Genomic DNA, 26,706 nt, shown 5'->3' on the forward strand with positions numbered 1-26,706 from the left:
AAGCGTTCTCTATTGGATGCCTGAATGTGATAATGAGTTTTAGGAGTACACCAATAGTTTTTTTCTTCTATTATGAGTATACATATGTCTCATGTACATATGATTATAATATATGTTAGAAATATATGAGTATTTTAAAATGATAATTTCCAAAGAAAGAAGTACATAAAATTAATTAAAGTAAGGGAGAAATTTTAGAAAGTAGTTTAAGATTTTATAAATTGTGCAACAGTCTTGACGAGTGACCAATTAAAAGGTAAACGAAAGGAAGCAACTAACTAGAGAAAATTTTTTGATTGACGTTTGTTGATGTAAAATCAATTGTAACAATGCATTGCATGAGTTGCTTGAGGTAAGAAATCAACACTCTAAGAGGTAATGATTAATGATTGATGAGGGAATGCAAATTTAAAATATTGCATTGTTTATTTATTCCTTTTAGAGGAAAATATAGCAAAGCTTATGGTAATAAAGCCAAAAGATTCAATATTCCAAACTTTTTAGGAATATTTTCCTTGTTAGTGTTTAGGAAGAGGTACTGTCCCTTGGCTCAAGTGTGTTTAAGAAATTTCTACTTAGAAATAATTTAATTTTTAGGATCTATCAACTCATTTTTGTCAAAAAGATAATAATGGTTAATTGATAATACAAGGTGTAAAAAATATTGAAAAATACATGAGGTTGTAATTTTATCATATTTTGACACCTTTATTTATAAATCTTTTGACACATTGTAATTAACTTGTATGGATAAATTGTCTTGAGATTTTTCCCTTTTTGAGATTGGTGTATATGAGATGGTGGGGTCATAAATCCAGTTAAGAATCAAGAGAAATGTTGTAAATGATGCAAGGCTCTTTGATTTGATAACATTTATCACTATATATACTTTGTATCATGTCCTTAAGACATTGGCATTATTAAACGCATGTGTTTTTGTTACACATTGATATATAGTATATGAACTTGTATTTGCAATATTAGAATTGGTCATTGACTTATTATTAATATTTTTTGTTGACTTATATGCGAGAGTTTCTCTATTCTTTTGTTTGTATTTTTCATTGTAACTTGTTTGAGGTTGATGGGAAAGCAAAAAGATAATTCTCAGCAAAACTTTTATTTATGGCCCTATTGTTTGATTGTATGAGTGTATCGTGATTCGTATTAGCAATGGTTATATTGTTGTCTTAAGTTTATAGGTGTTATTTATGTATGGCAATCAATTCACATTCTTGGTATAGATTTTTTATTTGTATGGGGTTGGTTGTGTCCTTACTAATAGTATTATTGATTAGACTATTAATTTTTTGTAGTAAGTATTAATTGAGAATAAGAATGTTTTACTTATCTAAAAATTTCTAGATTTCTATAAATAATAAGATTTAGCTTTTTAATTTTATTATTGTCGAAAAATTAAGCATACAACTACAATTTTCTTCTAAATAAGATTTTGCATTAAAGCTACAATTTTCGTGATGTTTGGGCAATAAGTAATAACAATTTTTGTGATTTTGGACATTAAAGCTAATGATTTTCTCCTAAATAAGATCTAGCTGTAGAAGTTGTCGCAACAAGTCTTGAAGCTAAAAATTGACATAAAGATATTTTCAAACTTTTGTCTCTAGAATTTCTATATTGTTGTAAAGAGAAATAAACAAAATGCTATAAATAACCAATCATTAAGGCTTTCAAATGTATAAGAAGTTATGAAATTAAGAAGAATGAAAAATATCCATTCAGAGCATCTAAATATCATTGTCAATACAAGACTAAAGTAAATGTTATGTAATTTAAATTTAAATTTCTCATTCATTTATATGTCTGTTTGTATGTATTTACTCAACATATCCTTCTCTTGTCTCTTCCTCTAGAAAGCTCTTATATTGAAGATTGTTGATATAAAAAATGTTAGTATTGATCAGAATAAAGATGAGTTTCTTATGAGAGTGGTAAAATAACCACCAGCAGGCAGTGTAGTGCTGATTGTAAGATTAAAAAGCTTAAATAATAATATAATGATTATTACTTACTCTTCTTTGTGATACTATTTGATATGGTATATTTGAAAGTCGAATGAATTCAACTTAATGCTTGAAGAAAAGAGAAAATTTATCGAATTGCTATCTAATTGGATTTGATTATGACGAAAAGAAGATAAAAATTATTGATTTATGAAAAGTTCATATGGAAAATATTGGATCATTCGTGAATATGGTAGAATTGTTTTTAAATCTTGTATTCCGAAAGGCAGCCATAACTTGATTTTCAGAATTTTCTAACAAATGGTACTTGAGATATCATATTTAAAATAATATGTTTATGCTACTTTCTATATATTATATGAGATAATTTAAGTTAGAATTCCAAACCATTATTTAATTGTTACAAAGTTATGATACAAAGATTCCAATTATTAGTATTAGAGTATAGAAGATATCAAAATAGTTAAAATATGCTCTTTACTTGATGCCTAAAGGTGATAACAGTAAATTCTGGGATAACAGTACACTACAAGAAAAATTACTTTTATCGATGAAAGTTTTAGTGACAATATAAAAACCCTAGCTAAATGTTTATCTTTAGTGAAGAAAATTTTAAATTTGCCACTAATATTACTTTTAACAATCAAAATTGTACCGTCACTTATATTGGTCACAAATACATAAGCAGAAAATTTTTCCACCTAATATGAAAGTAATTGTGACGACAATTATAGAACTAGCAATGACTATAATAGTCGCTAATAATCTTGTTGTAGTAGAGTATTGTCAACTAATTTCATTTTGTCATAAATAATAAGTTTTAGTAAAACTTTTGTCACTTTTACTCTATTAATCGATTCTTTATGACCTAATTTATCTTCACAAAAGATAATATTTTAGCGATGATATAAAAATTGTAGATAAATGTTTATCTTTAGTGAAGAAAAGTTTAAAATACGTCGCTAATATTACTTTTAACTGCCAAGCTTATACCATTATTTATATTAGTCGCAAATACATAAGCGAAAAAATTTCCCACCAATGAGAAAGTAATTGCGACGATAATTATAGAACTAACAATAACTATAATTGTCACTAATAATCTTGTTGTAGTAGAGTATTGTCAATTAGTTTTATTTTTTCATAAATAAAAATTTTTAGTGAAACTGTAATTTTTTGTTAGTTTTAATCTAATAATCGACTTTTTACAACTTAATCTGTCTTCGCAAAAGGTAATATTTTAACAACGATATAAACTTGTAGCTAAAGGTTTATTTTCAGTGAGAAAAAAAATAAATTCATCGCTGATATCACTTTTAACAACCAAAATTATATCGTTATTTGTATTGGCCACAAATTCATACGCATAGAGAATTATTATGACAACAATTATAGAATTAGCAAAGATTGTAATCGTTGCTAACAATTTTGCTACAGTTGAGTATTGCCAATGAGTTTCATTTTCTTATTAATATTTTTTAATAGGTAAATAACATTTTGTCATAAATAATAAATTTTAGTGAAGATATAATCTTTTGTCCGTTTTAGTCTAATAATTAATTTTATGCTACCCAATTTATCTTTGTAAAAGGTAATGTTTTAGCTACGATATAAAACTTGTAGCTAAATATTTATTTTCAATGAGAAAAACTTTAAATTCTTTTTTGATATCACTTTTAACGACCAAAATTGTACCTTCATTTATATTGATCGCAAATATACTAGCAGGAGAATTTTCTACTAAATGAGAAAGTAATTACGACGATAATTATAAAACTAACAACGATTATAATCATCATTAATAATCTTGCTATAGTAGAATATTGCCAACGAGTTGCATTTTGTTAATTATTTCTTTTTTATTTTGAAATCTCAAATTTGAAATTTCAAAATTTTTACAATTTAAATAGTTTGACACGTGAGTATGTAGTTGTATGTGTGAAATTACAAGTACGAATGAAATGAATCTCCGACTGAATACTAATAATGTTGTCGAAGTTTGTACTTTAATTGTATAGTTAACTTAGTTTAATTATGTTCTTGTCTAACTTATTTCATTTCTTTTATCTATAAAAAATATATATTAAACATATTTTAAAATAAAATTTTTGTTGCATTAAAAAAATGCAGCCTTTTAAAAATAAAATTCAATTTTGAATGCAGCCTTTTACCATATTGAACAATATTTTTTAAATTATTTTTTTTATGTACTATATTATTTTTAATCTGAAATCTCAAATTTGCCATGATCTCCTAGCACCTCAAATTGCAAATATTCTTCTTTTAAAAAATATTAAAATTAAATACTCTTTTTACTATGTTTTCTTGCTGTTTTATTTTACTTGATGCTTCTAGTATTTGATTTCATATCAATTCTTTGATTCACTCTATCCACTACAAAAAGTTTCTTATTGATGATGTGAAAGGTACTTTTAAATTTTAATAACTAAAAGTATCTTGTTGACACCGAATGAGGATATATAAATAGATATAGGGGACACTTATCATCTACACGCTGAACGAGATTCCAAAAAAATAAATAAGGCTTCACAGGAATTTTAAGAATACAGGAGGAGTATTACATATTTGATAAAGAAAAAAATGAGGTTCTACAATTACTTTTACATTTTCTGGTATGTAACTTTTATTTTTTTAGATTTTTTATAAATATTATTTTGATGTTTATTTATATTCAAATTTTAGAATTTATTTTTAACAATGTCTAGTTAAGTTTTCAACTAAGTTTGAGAATGAAATTTCATTGATGATGATATAGTAGTATTATTTATGAGATTTATTTTTTCCCAGTTATTTATGTGTTCAACGATCTATTTTTTTTTACTTTATATTAATTGAGAAATAAAGTTGCTGATATTAGTTCAATAATATTTTCTCATGATATAGAATAATTTTAATCAATTGAGAGTCTGATTTATAATTTTGATAAAAATAAAATTTTATATCTTTTATGATTTGTTTTAACAGATATATGTGATGATTTGATTTTATATCTTTGAACGAACAAGAATATGTATAGTTTAGATTTTTTTTAATCCTGTCAGTCAAGTAAGCTTTCATACTTTGGGTTTTAATCCTGTCAAGCATGCTTTTATAGTTTTGGTTAACTACAAAAACTACTATTTAAAAGCCCCTTTCCATATCCCAATTTGAATCATCACATTTTTCATTCTCTCAGTCTCTCTAATTTTTCTCTCTCAGCTACCCTCTCCCTATCTTCTCTCAATAAATAATTTAAAATAATTTTACTTATCATCCTCACACATTACACATTTTAAGAGTAAATCTATATTCAACAGTAAAGTGCATAAACGCTGCGTAATCACTTTGAAAAAGAGTAGAGTCTACTATTAAAAAATTAATTTTTTTTTTTTTCATGTGGGTTTCATGTTTTATTCACTTTTTTCATAACGATTACACGGCGGTTGCACAATTCACGATTGCAAATAGCTTTTCTTTTTTTCCTATAACAAATATGTGATGTATGGATGATAAGTAGAACAACTCAATTAATTTAACAAAAATAAAATAATAAATAATATAAATAATAAATAATAATATTAAAATTTATAAAATGTGTTGTGTGAGATTATGAGTAGTACTATTCCTCAATAATTTATTACATTGTCACTTTAACAGAGTTGTACAAGCAATAGTATAACTTTTCTTCCTATCCATAAAGTAAAACTTTTTCTCTACCTGAAGTAGGTATGAGTTATTTTTAAAATTGTTATGTTATTACAATATAGTCATTCTAAATCATGGAAGCATGTGATCTTTTCTACGTAAGTTTGATTTTAAGTAAACTTATTTAAGTTTGGATTCTATTTTTACATGAAGGACACCTATTTTATAAAAGTTAAAATTATATTAGATTCTATTAATAGTTTATAAGAGTGGAAATGTCATTAACTTTATTTAGGAATCTGAGTATTTTCCAATTTTTCGGGATAAAGCATATTAGAAGCTTTAAATAAAATTAGTAACTATTAGATTTAGTTAGGATGATCGTACTTCATGATGAAAGAATTTTGTGTATAATTTCAAATTAATTTTGTATATAACTATTAGAATTAATTACGTAGTGTTAATCATTATATTTTATTAATTTTAAATTAATTATTTTTTCTCATTTAACTTTAAATTTTATTTTAATGAAGTAATTGAAATAATTATTTTTTTCTCATTTAATTTTAAATTTTATTTTAACAAATAATTGATTATTTTACTTTATTATTTTAAAAGAAAATGAAGATACCTTAGAATTTTTGTTTAAAAAAAGGTTTTAACTATATTATATTCCATGATAATGAAAATTGACTTCTAAATTATAACGTAATTATTATAAAGAGATTGTAAATTTATAATTTTTTACACATATACTTTTCAATTTTTGTTTTAGTTTTAGTTGAGCTCGATTTGTTTGTTAAATTTTTTATAGGTATAACAAAATGGACAACAGCTTGATGCATCTTACTAATAGATTTTTTACAACATATATAGAAGGGGTAAACCAATTTATTGGTATTGCACGTGGTCATGCAGACAAATTAAGTAGGATCAGGTGTCCATGTGTTAAGTGTAAGAATGGATATTATAGGACTATAAATGTGGTGGAAGATCATCTATTCATTAAAGGAATTGATAAGAATTACACGTAATGGATATTTTATGGTGAAGATGAAACATAGAATGAAAATCAAATTCGTGACAATGTTAATGAAAATGACTGGACATAAAAAGTTGACGATATTGAAGAAATGTTAGATGATGTTTACATTGGAACTGTTATGGATACTAATGTAGAAGAGTCTTCCACTAGCCAAGATCCCGCATTACCAGAATTATAAAATAAAAATTTTGAACAGTTGTGGGAAGATTCTCAGCGTCAACTTTATCCAGGTTGTGTGAAATTCTCAAAATTGGCTTTCATTATAAAGTTGCTCAATTTGAAGATAATTAATAATTGGAGTAATAAATCTTTTGACATGTTGATCGACCTGTTGAGAAAGACATTTCGTGATGGAGAGACGTTGCCTAAGTCATACTATGAGGCAAAACAATTGAGATAAGGTTTAGGCTTTAATTATGATAAGATAGATACATACAAAAATGATTGTGTATTTTTTTGTAAAAGCATGCATGTAGTCAAAAGTATCCTATATGCAAAGAGTCAAGATGGATTGACAATGAAAAAAAAGATAAGAAAATTCATCATAAGGTGTTACGATATTTTCATTGAAGCCAAGGTTGCAAATGTTATTTATATTAAAAAATATAGCTAAGGATATGAGATGACATAGAAAAAAACGAGTTCAGGATTGGAATAATTTGAGACATCCAGCTGACTCTGTGATTTGGAAAGAATTTGATAAATTGCATCAATGGTTTGTTCAAGAATCTCGCAGCATTCGACTTGGACTGGCAACAGATGGTTTTAATCCATTTGGTAACATGACTACATCTCACAGCGTATGGCCGGTACTACTTATGCCATATAACCTACATCCTTAGAAGTGTATGAAAGATTTGTATTTCATGATGACCTTACTTATTCTTGGACCTAAGGCACCCGGAAATGAAATTGATTTGTATTTGATACCATCGATTGATGAGTTGAAGCAATTGTGAGAAGAATGTGTAGATACATTTAATGCATCAATATCACAAACGTTTCGATTACATACAACATTCTTATGAATAATAAATGATTTTCTTGTATATGCAAACCTCTCCGAATATAGCACTAAAGGAAAATTAGCGTGTCCAATTTGTAATGAGGAGACAGAGACTATGTGGTTGAAATATAGGCAGAATCATTGTTATATAGCTCGTCGCTTTTTGCAACAAGGTATATTGAACAAAAAAATAAGGCTATTTTTATAGTAAAGAAGAGCATAGATTGGCACCTCATGAATGTCAAATATATGCACTTTGAAAAAATAAATAAGAGAAAAAATGCAGTAGAGGAGTTGAATTGGACAAAAAAAAGTATATTTTTTGAGTTACCATAGTGATGAACACTAAAATTAAGATACAACCTGAAAGTCATGCATGTTGAGAAGAATATTTATGATAATGTCCTAGGAAAGTTGATGAATATTGAGGGAAAGACAAATGACACAATCAAAGCATGAAAAGATGTGTCAAATGGGTCTCAGGAAGGAACTACACTTAAAAGAAGATAGTAGTTCTTATCTATTGCCACGTGCACCATTCACATTGTCAAGTGATGAGAAAAAAAGCTTTTTTGCTTGGATAGAATCTGTGAAGTTCTCTGACGGTTATGCTTTAAATATTTCTCGGTGTGTGAACGTTGCTAATCGTATGATATCAAGAATGAAAAGTCATGATTATCACATTTTTTTACAGCAATTACTCCAAGTTGTAATCTGTGGCTACTTACGAAAAGATATAAGGATGTCATTGATTGAACTAAGTTTTTTTTTAAAAAAAAACTATGTTCATATACTTTAAACTTAGAGGTTTTGAAGAAACTAGAAAGTAGCAACATTGCCATCATTCTTTACAAGTTCAAAATGATATTTCCACTAGTTTTTTTTATATAATGATACACCTAAACATTCATCTACCATGTGAAACATTGTTCGTAGGAATCGATGCAATTTCGATTGATATATCCCATTGAAAGGTTTCTCGGCAAACTCAAAAGGTATGTACAAAATTGAGCACGTCCAGAAGGGTCAATTACGGAGGCATATATTGATGTTGAATGCTTGACATTCTGCTCCATGTATTTTCATGATGTTGAGACAAGATTTAATTGTGTAGAGAAAAATACTGATATTGGGCAAGGGAATGAATGCAGAAGTTTGTCCATTTTTTCTCAGAATGTTCATCTGTTGGAATTCTCAACACTTCATAGTTTAGATGAACGAATTTTTGTAATGACACAATGGTATGTGCTAAATAATTGCACATAAATTGAGCGTTATCTAAAGTAAGTAAATCATGTATGATTTATTTAATTATACATTCATTTGAGTTAGTAATTATGTCATGTATTGATATAAATTTTAAATGCAATGAACACTATGAGGAGATCAAAGCAAGATGCATGCACAAATAATGTATATCGTAGACATGAAGCTGAGTTTCCAAAGTGGTTCAAACGACGTGTGAGTATGTTTTTTTAGCAACATGACAATATTTCTAACGCGTTGAATACAATCCATAAAATATTATTTTGATAATTGTTATGTTTTGTTTGTTTTGTATATTTTTAATAGATTAAACATTTACATAGCCAAAATGTACATGAAGTGTCTGATCAATTATATGCACTAGTTTGCAGTCCTGACCCACAAGTTGCATTTTATAATGGTTGTATCGTGAATAGTGTTAGGTTTCACACTAAAGAATGTGAACGAAATTGGTGCACATAATGTAGTGGTGTACTTGTTAAAGGGAAACATGAAACAAATGATATTAATTTTTACGGAGTTTTAAACGATATTTTGGAGCTACATTACTTGGGAGGTCATCAAGTATTCATTTTCAATTGTGATTGGTGAGATATTGGAAAACGAAAAATAGGAATACAAATAGACAATCATTTTACAAGTATAAATATATCTCGTGTTTGATATAAGGACGATCATTTTATCTTAGGGATCATGAGTATTTTATTTCAATGATACTGAATTGGAAGGTAATTGGAGAGTGGTAGATAAAATTACTAGTAGGAATATCTATGATGCACCCCTAATGGTAGAGGAAGAAAATGGAGAAGCGGCTGATACTGAAAGATATAAAAAAAATGAACCTTTTCGGGTTTAATGCATTTGTGAAATTTGATGAGGGGGAATTGGCTCCACTATTAGGAGATGATGTGACATTTGAATATGTTGATGTGTTGCTTGCCAACAATATAATTATTAATGAGCATCTTAGTGATGAGGACAAGAATAACAATACCGATGAGGAATGAGACTCTGATAATCAGTTCTATGTAGAGGAAGAATTCAGGGTCACTCAGAGTAATATAGCTATTGATGATGAACTGTAGTGAATATGTTTTATTGTATACCAAATTTTGGTATTTATTCTTTCTTATAAAATAAAGTTTGGATGTTAAGTAATGCAATAGATTTAATTTTTTTATTATTATTCAATTACTGAATGAATTAGTCTATTAAAATATATGGTTTTTGCAAGGACCTTGGTTTAGGGATTTATGTAACCCCCTAACCTCTTCCCCCATTTGTAAAATGTATTCTTCCATCATAAGAGATTGTTATTAATAAAATTGGGGATACCAACCATTTTCTTGAAAAAAAATAGTTTTATTGAGAGTATTATTTGTGTATGTCATATTATTCTTTTAATCAATATATAAAATTGAACCTACATAAATAATTTTTAATTGAAAACATTATCTTTTTAATCAATATAAAAAATGGGCATACACTTTTAATTTTTAGACGTTATAATTTAATCATTTCTTAATCAATATAAAAAATTGTAGGTACACTTCTAATTTATAGAATGGAGTTGGAAAGTTATTATCATTTTAATTAATATAAAAAAGTATACGTTTTAATCCATATAAAAATATGTACGCACACTTTTTATTTTTAATTGAACACATATTATGTTTTTAATCAATATAAATAATTGTACAATAAAGTTGGAGACATCTTATCATTTTTATATTGATTAAGAAATGATTAAATTATAATATGTCTCCAACTTCATTCTAAAAGTTAAAAATGTACTCACACTTTTAACTTTTAAGTTGGAAACTGATTATCTTTTTAATCAATAAAAAATATAAATATACTTTCAGTTTTTAATTGGGCACATATTATCTTTCTTATTAATATAAAAAAAATTGTTCATTTTGAACTTTTAGTATGAAGTTAGAGACATATTATCAATTTATTCAAAATAAAAACTTATACGTACATTTGTAACTTTTAGAATGAAGTTGGAAAGTTTTATATTTTTAATCAATATAAAAAAATGCACATATATATATTTTAAATTAATTAAAATGATAATATGTCTCTAACTTCATTCTAAAACTTCATTATTTTAAAACCATATAATTCACTCTCCACAAAACACACACGAAAACTCTGTCTTTTTATTTTTATTTATTTTTCTTTCTTTGCTAGTTTCTTAATGACATCTTCATATTTATTCCTAATTAATTAAGGATGCATTTGGTTTCAAAAGTAATGGATGTATTGGTTGAATGATTGTGAATTTTAGTACCTAGATTTTTGGCAAACATGATGGATTACGTTTGAGAGAAAAAATAGAAAAATATGACACATGAGTTAACTCAAATCGTGTGCCGGCACACGATTTGAGTTAACCTGAAAAAAGTGACACATAAAAAAATCCCTCAATTTTCTCCATAGATACAACCAACGAGGCTTGAAGTAAGGGAATTAAAAATGGCATGTTACTCCTTAGTTTTCTCATAAGGAGAGTGGGACGTTGACATAAAAAAATCCCTCCATTTGCTCGTGTCCATTCGGCTAGCTCTATTTTTTTTCCCTCCAAATCTCACTTTTTTATTCCTTGCCTTTAAATCATTTTTCCCACCAAATTTCACATCAATTTTTTTGTATGTATTCCGATCCTTAGATCTCTATTTTCTTTCCACACCGAATCTCATTGCATTTCTTTGGAGATATTCCTTCAACTTTCTTAGTCTATTTCTATCTTGCTTACTACTACACTCCATCACTTTCTAGTTTTTAGGTAAATTCTTGTAAATTGTTCTCATTCTACATTCTCTAATTGTTTAACACTAATATTTCTATTGAATCAATATCATGAATTTTTTGTATGTATATTTTCTTAGTAATTATGGCTCTAACTACTACTCGAGGACGTGGAGGACAATCATCTCGATTGACTTCAAGAGGTGCTAGTACTACGGATCAACCACGATCCTTTCACAAATGATCTTCTTCTAGGGGATCTTTGCCAATAGATCACTCAACAACAACAGTTGGTAGTCAAGTGCATGAAACACAGTCGAGAAGTGAATAAGCATGTGAGTTAAATTTTTTAATTTTTTTAAATCTTAATCGTATTACGATTTTCTAATTTTTTTCCTCGACAATATCTTAGAAATTCTAGTTTTATTCCTTAACAAAATCTTAACAATAGCTATTTCTAAGTAATTTTTTTTTTTACTTATTCTTGATCGAGGATTTCTTGCTCATAATTATATGAAGTCAATGAGCGTGCATGCGTCGATTCGAGTCTTGTTGCTTTTAGCAAGTATTTAAACCAAAGTACTGGCTAATTATTTTCTCATAAAATACTTAAATTATTTTGTCATAAATATTTTCTGCTAAATAAGATTCAGATACAAATTTCTACTATTGTAGTTGCAAAAATTGTTGCAACAAGTCTTAAAGCTAAAAATCGATATAAAGATATCTTTTACCAATAATTGCTTGATTGTTTTAAAGAAAAAGAAACAAAATGTTGCATGTAAATCCAAATTTCTTAAGAGGTTAAATAAATAAGAATTTCTTGTTCATATATATATATATCTATATAAATATATGTTTGTTTGTATGTATCTATACAATATATTATTTTCTTGTCTCTTCCTCTAGAAGACTTTTACTGTGAAAATTGTTGATATAAGAAATGTAGATAAGGAGAATGAAGATAGCTTTTATGTGAGTGAAAGAATAACAAATAATAATTGGTGTACTACTGAACGCAAAATTCAAACAATTTAAATAATAAATTTCAAATTGGCATATATACTAATAATAATATAATGATTATTACTTAGTGCATTTTATGATACTGTTTGATATGGTATATGTGAAGATTGAACTCGACTTAATCCTTCAAGGAAAAAAGGAAATTTATCAACATGCAATTCTTGTAATTGGATTTGTTTATGACCAGAAAGAAGACAAAAACTATTGGATTATGAAAAATACATATGTAAAATTTTGGAGAATTCATGGATATGATAGACTTGCTTATAAATCTAGTTTTCTAAAAGGCAATCATAGCTTGAATTTTAGATCTTGATACCAAATAGTATATGAAATATAGCATTTAAAATAATATTTATGCTACTTTGATGCATTTTGCATTTAAGACAGAATTTCATACCATTGTTTCATTGTTGACAAGGTTATGATATAATGGTGAATATCATTGTTCCATTCTTATATGATAATATCAAAGAGATCAAAATATCTGAAAAAGCTCTTTGCGAGATGTCTAATGGTGATGACATTATGTTTTTGGATTACATGTTTTCAAGAGCTTTTTTTGCTTATATTATGAGTATGCATATATCTCATATACATATGATTATAATATACGTTAGAAATATATGAGTATTTCAAAATGATAATTCATAAAGAAAGAAATACATATAATTAATTAAAACAAGGAAGAAGTTTTGGAAGGTAGTTTAAGATTGTCTAAATAGTGCTACACTTTTGATGAGAGACCATTTAAAGCGTTAATGAAAGACAAAAATTAGCTGTAAAAAATCTGTTGATTGATTTTTGTTGATGTAAAATCAATTGTAACAATGTATTGCATGAGATTGGAAGTCAACTTTTCAATAGGTGATGATTGATGAGGGAATGCAAATTCAAAGTATTGCGTTGTTTATGCATTCATTTTGTAGGGAAATAAGACTCAATATTCCAAACTTCCCATGAAGACATGCATATTGTTTAGGAGGAGGAATTCCTTGGCTCAAGTGTCTTTAATAAATCTCTACCAAAAAATAATTTATTTTTTAAGATCTATCTATTTATTTTTTGTTAAAAAATAATAAGATTGATAGATAAAGCAAGGTGTAAAAAAAATTCAAAAGGAAAATGCTTGGGTGCCCTTCAAACGTGTCCCACAAAAGTGACCCTAGTGTATTTTATTTTATTTTTTTAATGTTTTATAAACGTTACCACTAGTGAGTTTGTGTGTGTTTTTTTAACATTAAAAAAAATCAAAATGCACTAGGGGCACTTTTGGGAGAAACTTTGGAGGGCATTCTAGTATGATTCATTTGAAAATACATGACGTTGTAATTTTATCATATTTTGATACCTTTATCCATATATCTTTCGACGCATTATAATTAGCTTATATGAATAATTGGCCTTGAGATTTTTTCCTTTTTGGGACTAGCATAATCACGATGGTGGAGCCTTGAATCCAGTTATTAATTAAGAGTAATATACTAAGTGATGCAAGGTTCTTTAATTATATATCATTTACCGTCGTTAATTAGGACATTTACCATCATTTTCTACATATTGATGCAAGGTTGTTTGAGTATGTGATGCAAGGTTCCATCGCAACTCACCACCCACCTAGCAATCCAGCTTCATCCACCATCCACGGTGAGCTCCCTCTCTCCCTCTCTTTGTTGTTATTTCCTAATGTCAGACTTTTGTTTCAAGGGGAAAGAATTAGGAAGGCCCTGGCCAGTGGCTAATGCCTATACTCCTAGCTATATTTAATTTCTTGCACCATATTTAAAACCAAATATGGTATAAAAAAAAAAATTTATTGACCCATAATACCTCTTGATCTCATGTCGATCATAACTTATTCACTCCCCCTAAATTTCTAGAGAATCCCAAGACCACGATATGATTTGGATCTTTTAATATTGTAGCGTCACAAGTACACCTTAACTCAACTATGTGATAGGTCCCAACACAAAAAAATAAGTAGTAATATAATTTATTCTCTTCGGGTGAGAATGTACCTCAATTAGAATGCAAAATAATTCCTGCCTTTCATTAAATATCTGGGCTACTTAAATAAGTAAGCCACTTACAATAATTTCGGAATTGAGGGCTAACTGCTAGCTAATTACTTGGAACCCAACTTGCATGTAAAACAGAATAACATAAAAACAGAACAACGTAAACAGAGCAACGTAAACAGAGCACGCCCACGTAAAACAGAGCTTTACAACGGAAATAAAAACAACGGAACTAACTACGTAAAATTCGCCGTTTGCAACTGCATGTGACCCAGCGCCATGCGACCCAGTCCCCCGCGCCATGCGACCCAGTCAAGCGTTCTTCTTCCTTCTTCACGTCCCTTTCTTCCTGCGCCCATTACGTCCCCTACGTCCACGTTGCGCCCAGATATTTCGGATTTGGCCTACGGGCCCTTGCTGACTTTCGTGGTTTATCAATATCCCCCCCATTACGTGGAACCTTGTCCTCAAGGTCCATGTCTGGAAACATCTCCGACAGCTGTTTTGTAGGTTCCCATGTTGCCTCTTCTGCTGGTAGATTTTTCCAATGAACCAAACTTTCTTCTACAAATTGAGCCCCTTGTTTTATCCAGCGGTGATCTAAAATAGACTGAGGTTCCAACACAACGACTCCATCATCAGTGAATGGTGGCAATTCCGTGTTGTACTGTGTGTTGTCGTCTTGAGTGTTGTATCGTTTGAGTAGCGAGACATGAAAGACGGGATGGACGCGTGACCCTTCTGGTAATTGAAGCTTATAGGCGACTGATCCGATTTTTTGCAAAATCTTATAAGGGCCATAGAAACGGCTAGCCAATTTCTGATGGACTCTTTTAAAAATCGTGTGCTGGCGATAGGGATGTAGTTTCAGAAGTACTAAGTCATCAACCTCGAACGACACTTCTCTTCTCTTTTGATCTGCAAATTGCTTCATTCGGTTAACCGATCGTGCAAGATTGGACTTGAGTTGTTGCAGTAATTGATCTCGGTTCAGTAACTGTTGATCCACTTCGTGCACTGGTGAGAAGCCTTCGTTGTATGATGGAATGGTGGGTGGCAAACGACCATATAGCGCTTGGAAAGGAGTCATTCCCGTCGATATATGATACGTGGTGTTATACCAGTACTCAGCCCAAGGTAAGTAGAAGCTCCATTTTCGTGGCCATTGGTGTACAAAGCATCTGAGGTATTGTTCAACGCAGCGATTGACGACTTCCGTTTGGCCATCGGTCTGCGGATGATATGCGGAGCTGAGCTTTAGTTTGGTGCCTGACATTCTGAAGAATTCTTGCCAGAAGTTGCTCACAAAAATGGGATCGCGGTCGCTGACAATTGATCTGGGCATTCCGTGTAGCTTCAGAACGCCCTCCACAAATTTTTCTGCAACACCTTTAGCTGTAAATGGATGTGTTAAGGTGAGGAAGTGGGCTGACTTACTGAGCCTGTCAACGACTACCATGATGGTATCCTTGCCTTGCGATGTTGGTAGTCCTTCAATAAAATCAAGTGTGATGTCATCCCATACTTGGCATGGAATAGGTAGAGGTTGTAGGAGTCCTGCTGGCGCCAAAGTTTCTGTTTTAATTTTCTGGCATACCTCGCAACATTTAATATACTCTTGGACTGATTTGAGCATCCCTGGCCAATAAAATTGTTGCCCCAATTTTTTGTAAGTGCGCAGAATGCCAGAATGGCCGCCTACCTTGGTGTCATGCATTTCGTGAAGCAGTTTGTTCCGTAAGGTAGGATCAGCAGGAACGATCACCTTGTTCTTGTAGCGCAGTAGGCCATTGCGCCACACGTAGTTTTCGTTGGATTGGTTGGTTGCGATTCGGCCCTTGGACTGGATATAAGGGTCCTCCCGTGCTGCTTGTTTAATCTCTTCCCATAAATCTACTTGAGAAAAAAATATATTATGGAGGATGGGGCTTCCTTGCTTTCGTGAGAGGGCATCGGCTGTAGAATTTTCACGTCCTGGGCGATATGTTATCTCGTAGTCATAGCCCAGAAGTTTGGCTACCCATTTTTGTTGCTCTGGTGTGGTGATGCGTTGCTCTAGCAAATACTTTAGGCTTCTTTGGTCTGTTTGGATATAAAACTTCCTGCCCAGTAGATAGGGACGCCACAGTCGGATTGCCTCCACAATTGCTAGCATTTCTTTGGCGTATGTGGACCAAGACTTCTTTGCCACTCCAAGTGCCCGGCTCATGAAGGCCACTGGTCTGCCTTGCTGAGTTAATACCGCTCCAATTCCTTCGCCCGATGCATCCGTTTCAATCGTGAATTTTTCGTTGAAGTTGGGCATGGCCAGTATGGGCGTGGTTGTCATGGCCTGTTTTAGAGCAACAAATGCAGCTTCTGCTTCCTCATGCCACCCGAATTGGCCCTTCTTAAGGAGATTGGTGAGGGTCCGTGCAATAATGCCATAATTTTTGACAAATTTTCTGTAGTATCCTGTCAAACCCAAAAAACCACGTAACTCGGAAATGTTAGAGGGTCGTGGCCATGCCACCATAGCGGCAATTTTGCTATCGTCGACTTTAACTCCCTGATTGGTGACAATATGCCCCAAGTATTCCAGTTCTTGTTGTCTGAAGGCACATTTGCTAGCTTTGACAAAGAATTGTTGCTGCTTTAGTATCATCAACGCCTGTTTAATATGCAACAAGTGCTGGTCCCAAGTAGGACTATAGACTAATATATCATCGAAGAAAACTAGTATGAATTTTCTAAGGTGAGGACGAAATATTGAGTTCATGATAGCCTGAAAAGTTGAAGGTGCATTGCACAGGCCGAAAGGCATAACCAAATATTCGTAATGTCCATTATGAGTGCCGAAAGCGGTTTTTTGAATATCCGAAGGATTCACTCGTACCTGATGGTATCCGGCCCTTAAATCCAGCTTCGTAAAGTACGACGCACCATAGAGTTCGTCCAACATGTCATCTACTGTGGGAATGGGGAAGCGATCCTTTATAGTGGCGGCGTTAAGTGCACGATAGTCGGTGCAAAAACGCCAAGTTCCATCCTTCTTTTTCACTAGAAGAACTGGTGATGAGAAGGGACTTGTACTGGGTCGGATGAGGCCTGAGTTTAACATATTTTGAACTTGCTTCTCTATTTCCTCCTTTTGATAGTATGCATACCGATATGGTCTGACATTGATCGGCTCCGTTCCTTCTTTGAGTGTGATGAAATGGTCTATGTCTCTTGCTGGCGGTAAAGTTGAGGGCTCTTGGAATACTTCCGAGAATTCTTGCAATATTTCCTGCACCTCAGGATGTATTTCTTCGGTTGATCCCTTAGTATTGACTTGTAAGCAGATGGCAAAAATCGTGTGGCTCTGGTGAGCCTCTTTGGATAGCTCTTTCATTGATGCATCTGTTATGTGTCCTCCATCTGCCCCTTGCAACCGTCTGGTCTGGTTCTCCCAAAGGAACTCCATGGTCAACTGTTTCCAATTGCACACCACGGATCCTAGCATTTCCAGCCATTGGATTCCCAATACTAAATCCAGCCCGATTAAAGGAAGGGAATAGAGAGTTAAGGAAAAAACAGTGCCTTGTAAGTCCACCCGTACCTGGTCGAAACGCCCTTGGCACTTTAGTTTGTCGCCATTAGCTATTCGCACGTTGAAAGTTTCGGTTGGCGCTACTGGTAGACGCAACCCGTTAGCCAATCTTTCACTGATGAAGTTGTGGGTTGACCCACTGTCGATTAATACGATGATGTTATGAGAGCCAATTTTAGCAGCTACCCGCATGGTTTTGGGTGCAGTCCACCCTGCTAGCGCATGCAGTGTGATTTCGGGTTCAGGAAGTTCCTCGTGTGTCTCTTCCGTTGGCTGTTCCACGTTCCCATCATCACCCAGTAGATTGCTATCATCCTCGCAATTCTCCAGCATGAGTATTCGTGGGCCCTGGCATTTGTGTCCTGCAGTGAAACGTTCATTACAATTAAAGCATAAGTTTTGAGCTTGTCTCTTCTGCATTTCGTCCCATGTAAGCCGTCGCACTGGAGCGGTAGGGCCTGGTAGTGCTGCCCGATTGGTAGGTGGAAGAGCTAAGGGAGCTCGTGTTGTTGGTGCAGGTCTTACAAATCTCCTTTGCCTCGCCAATTGATCATCCTTCATTCTTGCTAAACTAATGGCTTCCTTGAGTGTTTGGGGCTTAAACATCCGTATACCATCCGAGATGTCCATTTTTAAGCCTCCCATAAACGTACCTACGAGAGCTTTTTGTGTCCATCCGTGAACTCGATTGCCCAAGCGTTCAAATTCCCGCTGGTAGTCCCGCAAGGAACCAACCTGCCTTATTCTTGAAAGGGCTTCATCAAAATCTTCACACTCTGATGGCCCAAAGCGAGCCCAGAGTTCGTTTTCAAAGTTTGCCCATGAGAGAGCGCGACCTTCTTCTCGGAGTGTCCTACGGATCCATTGCCACCATTGGTTAGCCTCTCCTTCCAAGTGATAAGAGGCCAAAGAAACTCTTTGGGCTTCCGGAGTATTCTGGAACTCAAAGAATTGATTCACACGATTGAACCACTCCGTCGGATCATCCCCTGAAAATCGAGGAAATTCAAGTTTTGCCGTTTTGGAGGATACCACCATTCGTCCCCCCTCGTGACCTTCACGGTTTGGATTACCATGGTTTGGAGGTTCTTGGTTGGCAAGGAGCACATCAGAGAGACGGTTAAGAGTCTCTTCAACGTGTCGCAATCGATCCGCCATGCCTAGCTCCATCCGGTGTAGCCCCTCTTGAACTTCACCAAGTCCAGCCTCCAGATGTTCAATTCTCTCTTTATTGGTTCCCATAGTAAAATGAACCTGGCTCTGAGGCCAATTGATAGGTCCCAACACAAAAAAATAAATAGTAATATAATTTATTCTCTTCGGGTGAGAATGTACCTCAATTAGAATGCAAAATAATTCCTGCCTTTCATTAAATATCTGGGCTACTTAAATAAGTAAGCCACTTACAATAATTTCGGAATTGAGGGCTAACTGCTAGCTAATTACTTGGAACCCAACTTGCATGTAAAACAGAATAACATAAAAACAGAACAACGTAAACAGAGCAACGTAAACAGAGCACGCCCACGTAAAACAGAGCTTTACAACGGAAATAAAAACAACGGAACTAACTACGTAAAATTCACCGTTTGCAACTGCATGTGACCCAGCGCCATGCGACCCAGTCCCCCGCGCCATGCGACCCAGTCAAGCGTTCTTCTTCCTTCTTCACGTCCCTTTCTTCCTGCGCCCATTACGTCCCCTACGTCCACGTTGCGCCCAGATATTTCGGATTTGGCCTACGGGCCCTTGCTGACTTTCGTGGTTTATCACTATGGAACGAGGATAATCATTTCATTTCGGTCCATTCCGTGTGCTGAACCTGACCATATCTAAGAACATAATGAGAAATGAAATACCAAATAGTAGTTTTCTACTTTTCCTTGTATTAGTCGATCTCAACTATTTTTCAATCATGTAGGAGCCAAAACTGCCGAGGCTGATTTAAATTTTAGTTTTTAAAATAAACTTTTTAATTTAGTTGGGCATTTTTAAAAAAAGTTTTAGACGGGTACAAATTGATAAATTGATAATTTTGAAAATGATTACATTTGATGATAGTTTGAGAAGAACTCTGTGTATTTTTCTCCAAATATATAAGCATCGTGTAGTTTTTAGTTAAAAACAAAAAAAAAAAGATTTCATTGTAAAAAAATCTGAAAAATTCATTTTTGTTTTTGGTATTATCTACGTTTTTTTATATAAAAAAATTGTACAGCATATATATTTGGAGCTTGTCTTTTCTCGTTTCTCAAATTACAAACTAGATAAGTTAAAAGTTTTACTTGGTTCGGTTAGGTTCAGTGCCGCCAAGCGCCAACATGAGTCATGATGATGTAACTCTGATGCTTGTTTATTTTCCTTTTCTTTTCCCCTTTGAGTCCAAAGGGGAAGCTTGCAGTGAGAAACTCGGAAGGGACGCAATTTGACAAATTGTCAGACTCTCATGCCGAGTCCAAGTCAATACAACAGTTCAGCTCAGTAACCTTATCCACGTGAAAACCACATGCCCTTAACTTCCAGCACAAATCCTGTCCTCCTTTCAACCCTTAACTCTAACCATGGTTACTCTTAGCCAACCCAGTAACCCTTTTCTTTTTCTTGCTCTCCTCGCAGCCTTTCGACCACATTCCTTCTTGGCTGCTTCTCTTTTCATCTGCAACAAAATAATATGATATATATATATAGATATATAGATATATAGATATAGATACAGTTATAGATGTAGGGTTTCTTTTGAATTGGATGAATAAACAAAAGAAAGGGAAAGATGATTTCGGTGGCTTTTCATGAGCTTTCGAGAATTTGTTTATTCTATTCAACAGAAAAGAAGGTTTAGGTTCATTGGGTTTTTGGATGGCAGAGAGAGGAAGAAAGGCTGAAAGGGATGGTTGTTTCCAGAATTTGGATGTTGGTCAAAGATACTAATCCAGTTGCTTTATGCTTTCCTACTGAGAGAGAGAGAGAGAGAGAGAGAGTAGTGATCTGAAAAACAGTGGGTGTCTTTTGTAATAGTTTTTGGATTCAATATAAAAGCAAATGGATTAGGTTGTAGATTAAGTTTCATGAATGATTTGATTTAGGTGGTCTGGTTTTTCTGTCTGTGAGTATATTTTCAGGTGTTTGGTGGATACAACAACAGCAATAAGATTACTTTTTTTTTTTACCTTTTTCTTTATATAATATAAGTGGCTGATGTCTTATTGATAAAGAGATAGATGGGAAAGAAGAAGTCTCGAAAAACGAAGGCACTTTCAATAGCAATAGCAGAAGCTTCATCAACAGGAGATATTGATCTATCCCAGCAACAAGCACAGCCTCAGACCCCTAGAAAGAGAGGTAGGCCTCGAAAGATCGTCGAGAGACCTGACATCCAAGATAAAAAAGAAGAAGAACCTGTATCAGATGAAGCCCAAGTTGCTGCGAGAGAGAATCAATCGAAGAAAGTGATAATGGGCGCCAAGGAAGAACAGCAAGAACAACAACATGAGCAGCATCAACAAGAACTGCAAAAGCTGAAGGGAGAAGGTTCATCTGCCTCCATGAGAGGAATAAAGAAGGAAGGGAATCCAGCAATTCAACCCCTCAGAAGCAGAGCTAGGCGCAAAAGCAAACCCAGAAAGAGCAGCTAGCAGCTGATATGAGTGGTAATAATAATAAAGCACACATTTTCCTTTATCAACAACGACCCAGCAATTCAAGATGCATAAACCCAAAAGATTCTTCCTTTTTTTATGCCTTCATGCTCAAGATGTAGCTTTCGGATTCATCATTCGCTTTTCCCTCTTATCCCGTTGAAATTTCAAAGAGAGAAAAAAGCATATCTTCTTTACCACTTTAGACTCAGTTTCCTCTTTATTTCTCTGGAAATATAATTTTCTGCAGAGGCCAAGAATTTTAAGAAACGTATCACACTTTCAACAGATATATATTGGTTTGCATTATCTCTCAGTGTTTACTGTACAAAACAAGATTTAGGCCGTTGATTTTAGTCTTTATAAATAGTAAAGAGTTAAGCTGTGGAGTAAGTTTTGTGAGATTTATTTAAAATGAGTTTAAATGTGTTTAAATGTTAAAATGACTTTAAATGTATTTAAAAAAAATAAAAAAAATTATAAATCTGCATGTAAAGAAGTGTTGAGTTAAAAAAAAATTATAAATTTTACGTGTAAAAAAATTTTAAATTGAGATAAATTTAATAATTTAAAAATTAAATATTTAAATATTAAATTAAGTTCCATCTAAGTTACAAACGGACTATTAACTATGCTTAGGTCCATTGGTTAGGTAAAAACTTTTTCAGGTTTATTTGAGATATTGAATGAGCTTTTGTACACTATAACACAACCCCAAAAATGAAAGCATATAAATATGGAAACCAAAGAAAGATGAAAACATGCAGTCCAATGGTGGATGGGGGTGGAGATGGGTGAAGATGAAAACCGAAATGAATTTGACTTTTTGCACACAAAAATTATAGATAGAAATTACTAGAAATATTTATTCTACACACATGATGTGACATCATCTAAACTACACATCTCTCTAAATGAGTGTTAAAAATAATCAATTAAAAGTAATCATGCAGTAAGTATAAAATATACACTGTTATAATAACTTCTTTCTAGCATTACTTTTTTATACAAGATCTAGTTGCAGCTCTAACTCCAGCTCTGAGCTATCATCAATGCATTAACAGGGTTGTTTTATAATATATTATATATATATATATATTTATATAAACCACTCAAGCAATTTTCTTTATCTTAATAGGAGTGATAAGCGGCATGTAAAATATATTTAATATATTATATAAAAATATGTTAATTTATAAATTATTTTTGTGAATTTTTTTAAAAATCTTTTTATATCAATGATATATAATAATTTGAAATATTTAAACGGCATTTAAGTAAAATGTATCGTACAACCAAATCAGCTCGTTTGTTTTCAGAGATGAGATGAGAATAAAGTTAAAAAAGTTGAATAAAATATTATTAAAATATATTTTTAATATTATTGTTGTTTTGGAATTTGAAAAAATTGAATTGTTTATTTTATTTTGTATGGAGATTTATGAAAGTTGTAATGATGAGGTGAGATGAAATGAGATGTTTTTGGAAAGAGATCCTGTACGTGGACTGTGCAGCGCATAACCACCACCGTCTCAACCAACTAATGACTATTGAGTGGTGTGGTGGTGGTAGTATCAGGGATTGACTTGATTTTGGATATCCATGTAGCATCTGGCATGCACCGCATTGTTGGGCGCGTGAGGAGAGGGCCCAAGTGTCTAATGCAATAAATCTAGAAAAATGATAGCCATATACATTTTTTAAACTTTTTATATAATTATGTTTTAAATGAAGAATATTTTTATAAAATAATTTATAACAATAATATTATCTTATATAAATACCTTCATTTTAAAATATGATTATATAAATAATTGTAAAAAAACTTATACATGTATCATTACTCTTTTATTCTTCGAAAAATAAAAGAAGAAACATAACAAAGATGAACAGATTAAAACTGATAGTGTTAGATTTAAACTGTGATGCCCCTTCCTTTTTACAAAGTTTTTTTTTATTAAAATATGTACTTAGTTTAATGGTTCTAATTGGGTGAAGATCAGTTATACATGCATGGGAAGGGTGTATGATTTGTAAAAAAATTTGAGTTCTATTTGTAAGCTGGTGTGTAGAATACACCACTGACTTCACTTTTTTTTTAAATTTTTTTGAAGAGTCGATGTCACCTGTTCAATAGTGACCACTTCTCAATTTTATTAAAAAACCCTCCTCACTTACAGTGGAGGAATATCGTGACAACAAAATAAAACAACTAAGATTTTACAAAATAAACAAAACTCGTGCTAACAAATCCCAGAAAAGAAAACATCTATCATCGTCTAATGTATGGAATGTCAAGCTTATTCATGCGAATGAATCTCTAAATATTTAATTTGTTTATTTAATTTTTAAAATTTATCTTCCAAATCAAATCATGTCATGTAAGCGTTTTGTTAGATGTGTTATTTACACCACCATGCAAATAGAATTTTCCAAAAAAAAAAAAAAATTTGGCCTTTTAAGCATATATGCACAATCCTCATAAATCTGCCCATCACAATTCATTTTCCTTTTGTGAGACTTTAGAGGGGAAAGGGGGAAAAGTCGGGCTAAATGCTAATCATCAAAGGGTATGTTTGTTTTACCTAAATTTCTGCCCCCAAGAATATCTTTGTTGTTTCTTGGCCCCTGTTGGCATGTGAAGTTTTCCTACCTATACCGTCTTCCACAGGCCGTGGACGGTCTTCAAACACCATTCAGGATAGTAAGGAATGACAACACTATATTTTTTCTTCTTGTATTGTGTCTCTCCTTTGTTGCATTTTGATCAGATTTCATTACTTCCTCTTTGATTGATCTTTGTTTCTCGGTTAGACTTGGGAGACATTGCCCTTATTCTTGAGTGGAGAGAACCCTTGCTATGGGGAGCCACATGGCGTGGGAAATCATCATTTGCAGCCACCATTCCTCCTCATGTTGACGTGCCAAGCATGGCTTAACAAGTTAATGATGAGAAAAGTTCCAAGTGTATTGGGAAAATTCAGAGAAATCATATAAAACCATATAGTTTCCAAAGCCAAATAAATGTTTTTAGATTTTAGTATTTGTTCATTATTAATCAATCACGTTCTTTCCATTTACATATAAATTCAAGAAAACTTTATACTGTCCCTAAATGTTATTTCTAAACGTGTCATTTTGTAAATAATTAGGTATTGTTCTTACCTTTTTATGGGCAAATAATTTCATTGCTAACTAAAAGATAACATCAAGAGGGGCGGGTTTTCTGACAATCATCCCAAAAAATTATATGCACAGTACAAGAAATAATAAAAAAAAAATTTGGGAAATGGTACCAAATGATGGTTTGGTGCCATAGTTGGTCATAATAATGATAATTGTTGTAGCAAAGCAATCAATGGATTGGATTTGAATCATCCATTACGAGAGGTTATCGCAACAGGAGGGTGAGAACTAATCTAAAACTGTGTCAAGACGATACTAGAAGATCTCAAATTCACATCCAACGCCTTCTCGGATAAGGTAGGGCAGTGGTGGGCTGCACAGAGAGAAGGGAGAGGGTGGTTTTTCACGTTTGAAACTTTGAAAATAGGTATAGATCTTACTGAGTTTACCACCCACCCTTCTTTCCTCTTCAAAAATACCGGAGCAAGCGATTAATGGAATGCCCAAAGAATAGAGGGGAGATTTCAGCAGAAGAAACTATAAGAAGAAATATTTAATAAAAAGTTGGTTCAATTATTACAGAGAAAAATAAATGTTTGTTCAAATATTATCTTTTAACGTTTGTTCAAAATTTCGTTTAATTTCTTGTGCCTGCAAGTCCAATAAGATAACTTACCCCATCCTAGTGGCCTCAATAAATTATAGTAGACTCAACAAACACCTTAAAACAATAGATAAGACGTTAGAAAAGAAATATAAATGGGAAAATTGTGCCAAAAATTTGGCCTGGTTCTATTACTTCTCAAGCTTGAGACAAAAGAAAGGCAAATCTACTCAATGAAATACTTAAAACATCTTTGGTTAAGAGGATCCCATAATAGGCTGATCAGTAGAGTCAGAAGCAATGGCTAGAGCCTGGAGGTCTCAACACTGGCATCTCTACTTTGTTCCATCACAGGGTATACAGATCCTTGGCCCTTTTTTTATTTTATTTATTTTTATTTGAAACTTAAAAAAAATAAAAAATAATTTTCAAATTTTTTTTAAACAGGCCATAAAAAACAAACCCAAAAGACTTAAAAGTCACTAAACACCCCAAAATGTAAAAGCTCTTCTGAAAGCTCTTTCCAAGAATGAAACTATTGCTACCTAAAATATGATTGGGTAGATCCAGCCCCATTATATCATCCAGATAAAAGCTGGGCTGCACACTAGCACTACTCTTCGTCAAAATCTGATAATCGTATAGATGAGCCATAAATAAAGGTTTCAAAATCAAGAGAAATGACTTTTTTAACTTGCTTAAGCACAAAAGTTACTCCGGATAGAACGTTAGAGTCTCATTTCTACTGCAAATATAACCGTTGCAACACTAATACAATGGCAGCCAATGCAAAAGTTCAAAGAAGCTGCACCCAACATATAAAAAAATAGTTAAAAAGGGAAACCCACAGAAAAAGCCCACATTCTTTATTTTGGGAGTAAAGGGCCTGTCCTTGGTGTAAAAATTGTGTCATTGAACCAATACCCATCAAATGTGATTTAACAGTCAATTTTCTTAGAGCAAAACAAGCGAGCCAGATTCTTTCCCACTCAAAAGGGAACTGCATCACATGCATATAGGAGAGA

General features: G+C 32.4%; 1 protein-coding gene across 1 annotated transcript; it reads left to right on the forward strand.

Moving 5' to 3' along the window:
- The first annotated feature begins 20,596 nt into the window (after positions 1 to 20,596).
- LOC108991605 (transcription factor TBF1-like) lies at positions 20,597 to 22,156 on the forward strand. Its single transcript, XM_035685710.1, has one exon. The coding sequence runs from the start codon at positions 21,535 to 21,537 to the stop codon at positions 21,946 to 21,948; it is 414 nt and encodes a 137-aa protein (XP_035541603.1). The 5' UTR covers positions 20,597 to 21,534; the 3' UTR covers positions 21,949 to 22,156.
- Positions 22,157 to 26,706: the final 4,550 nt, after the last annotated feature.

The sequence above is a fragment of the Juglans regia genome, chromosome 15 (assembly GCF_001411555.2).
Source record: "Juglans regia cultivar Chandler chromosome 15, Walnut 2.0, whole genome shotgun sequence".
Classification (NCBI taxonomy): Eukaryota; Viridiplantae; Streptophyta; class Magnoliopsida; order Fagales; family Juglandaceae; genus Juglans; species Juglans regia.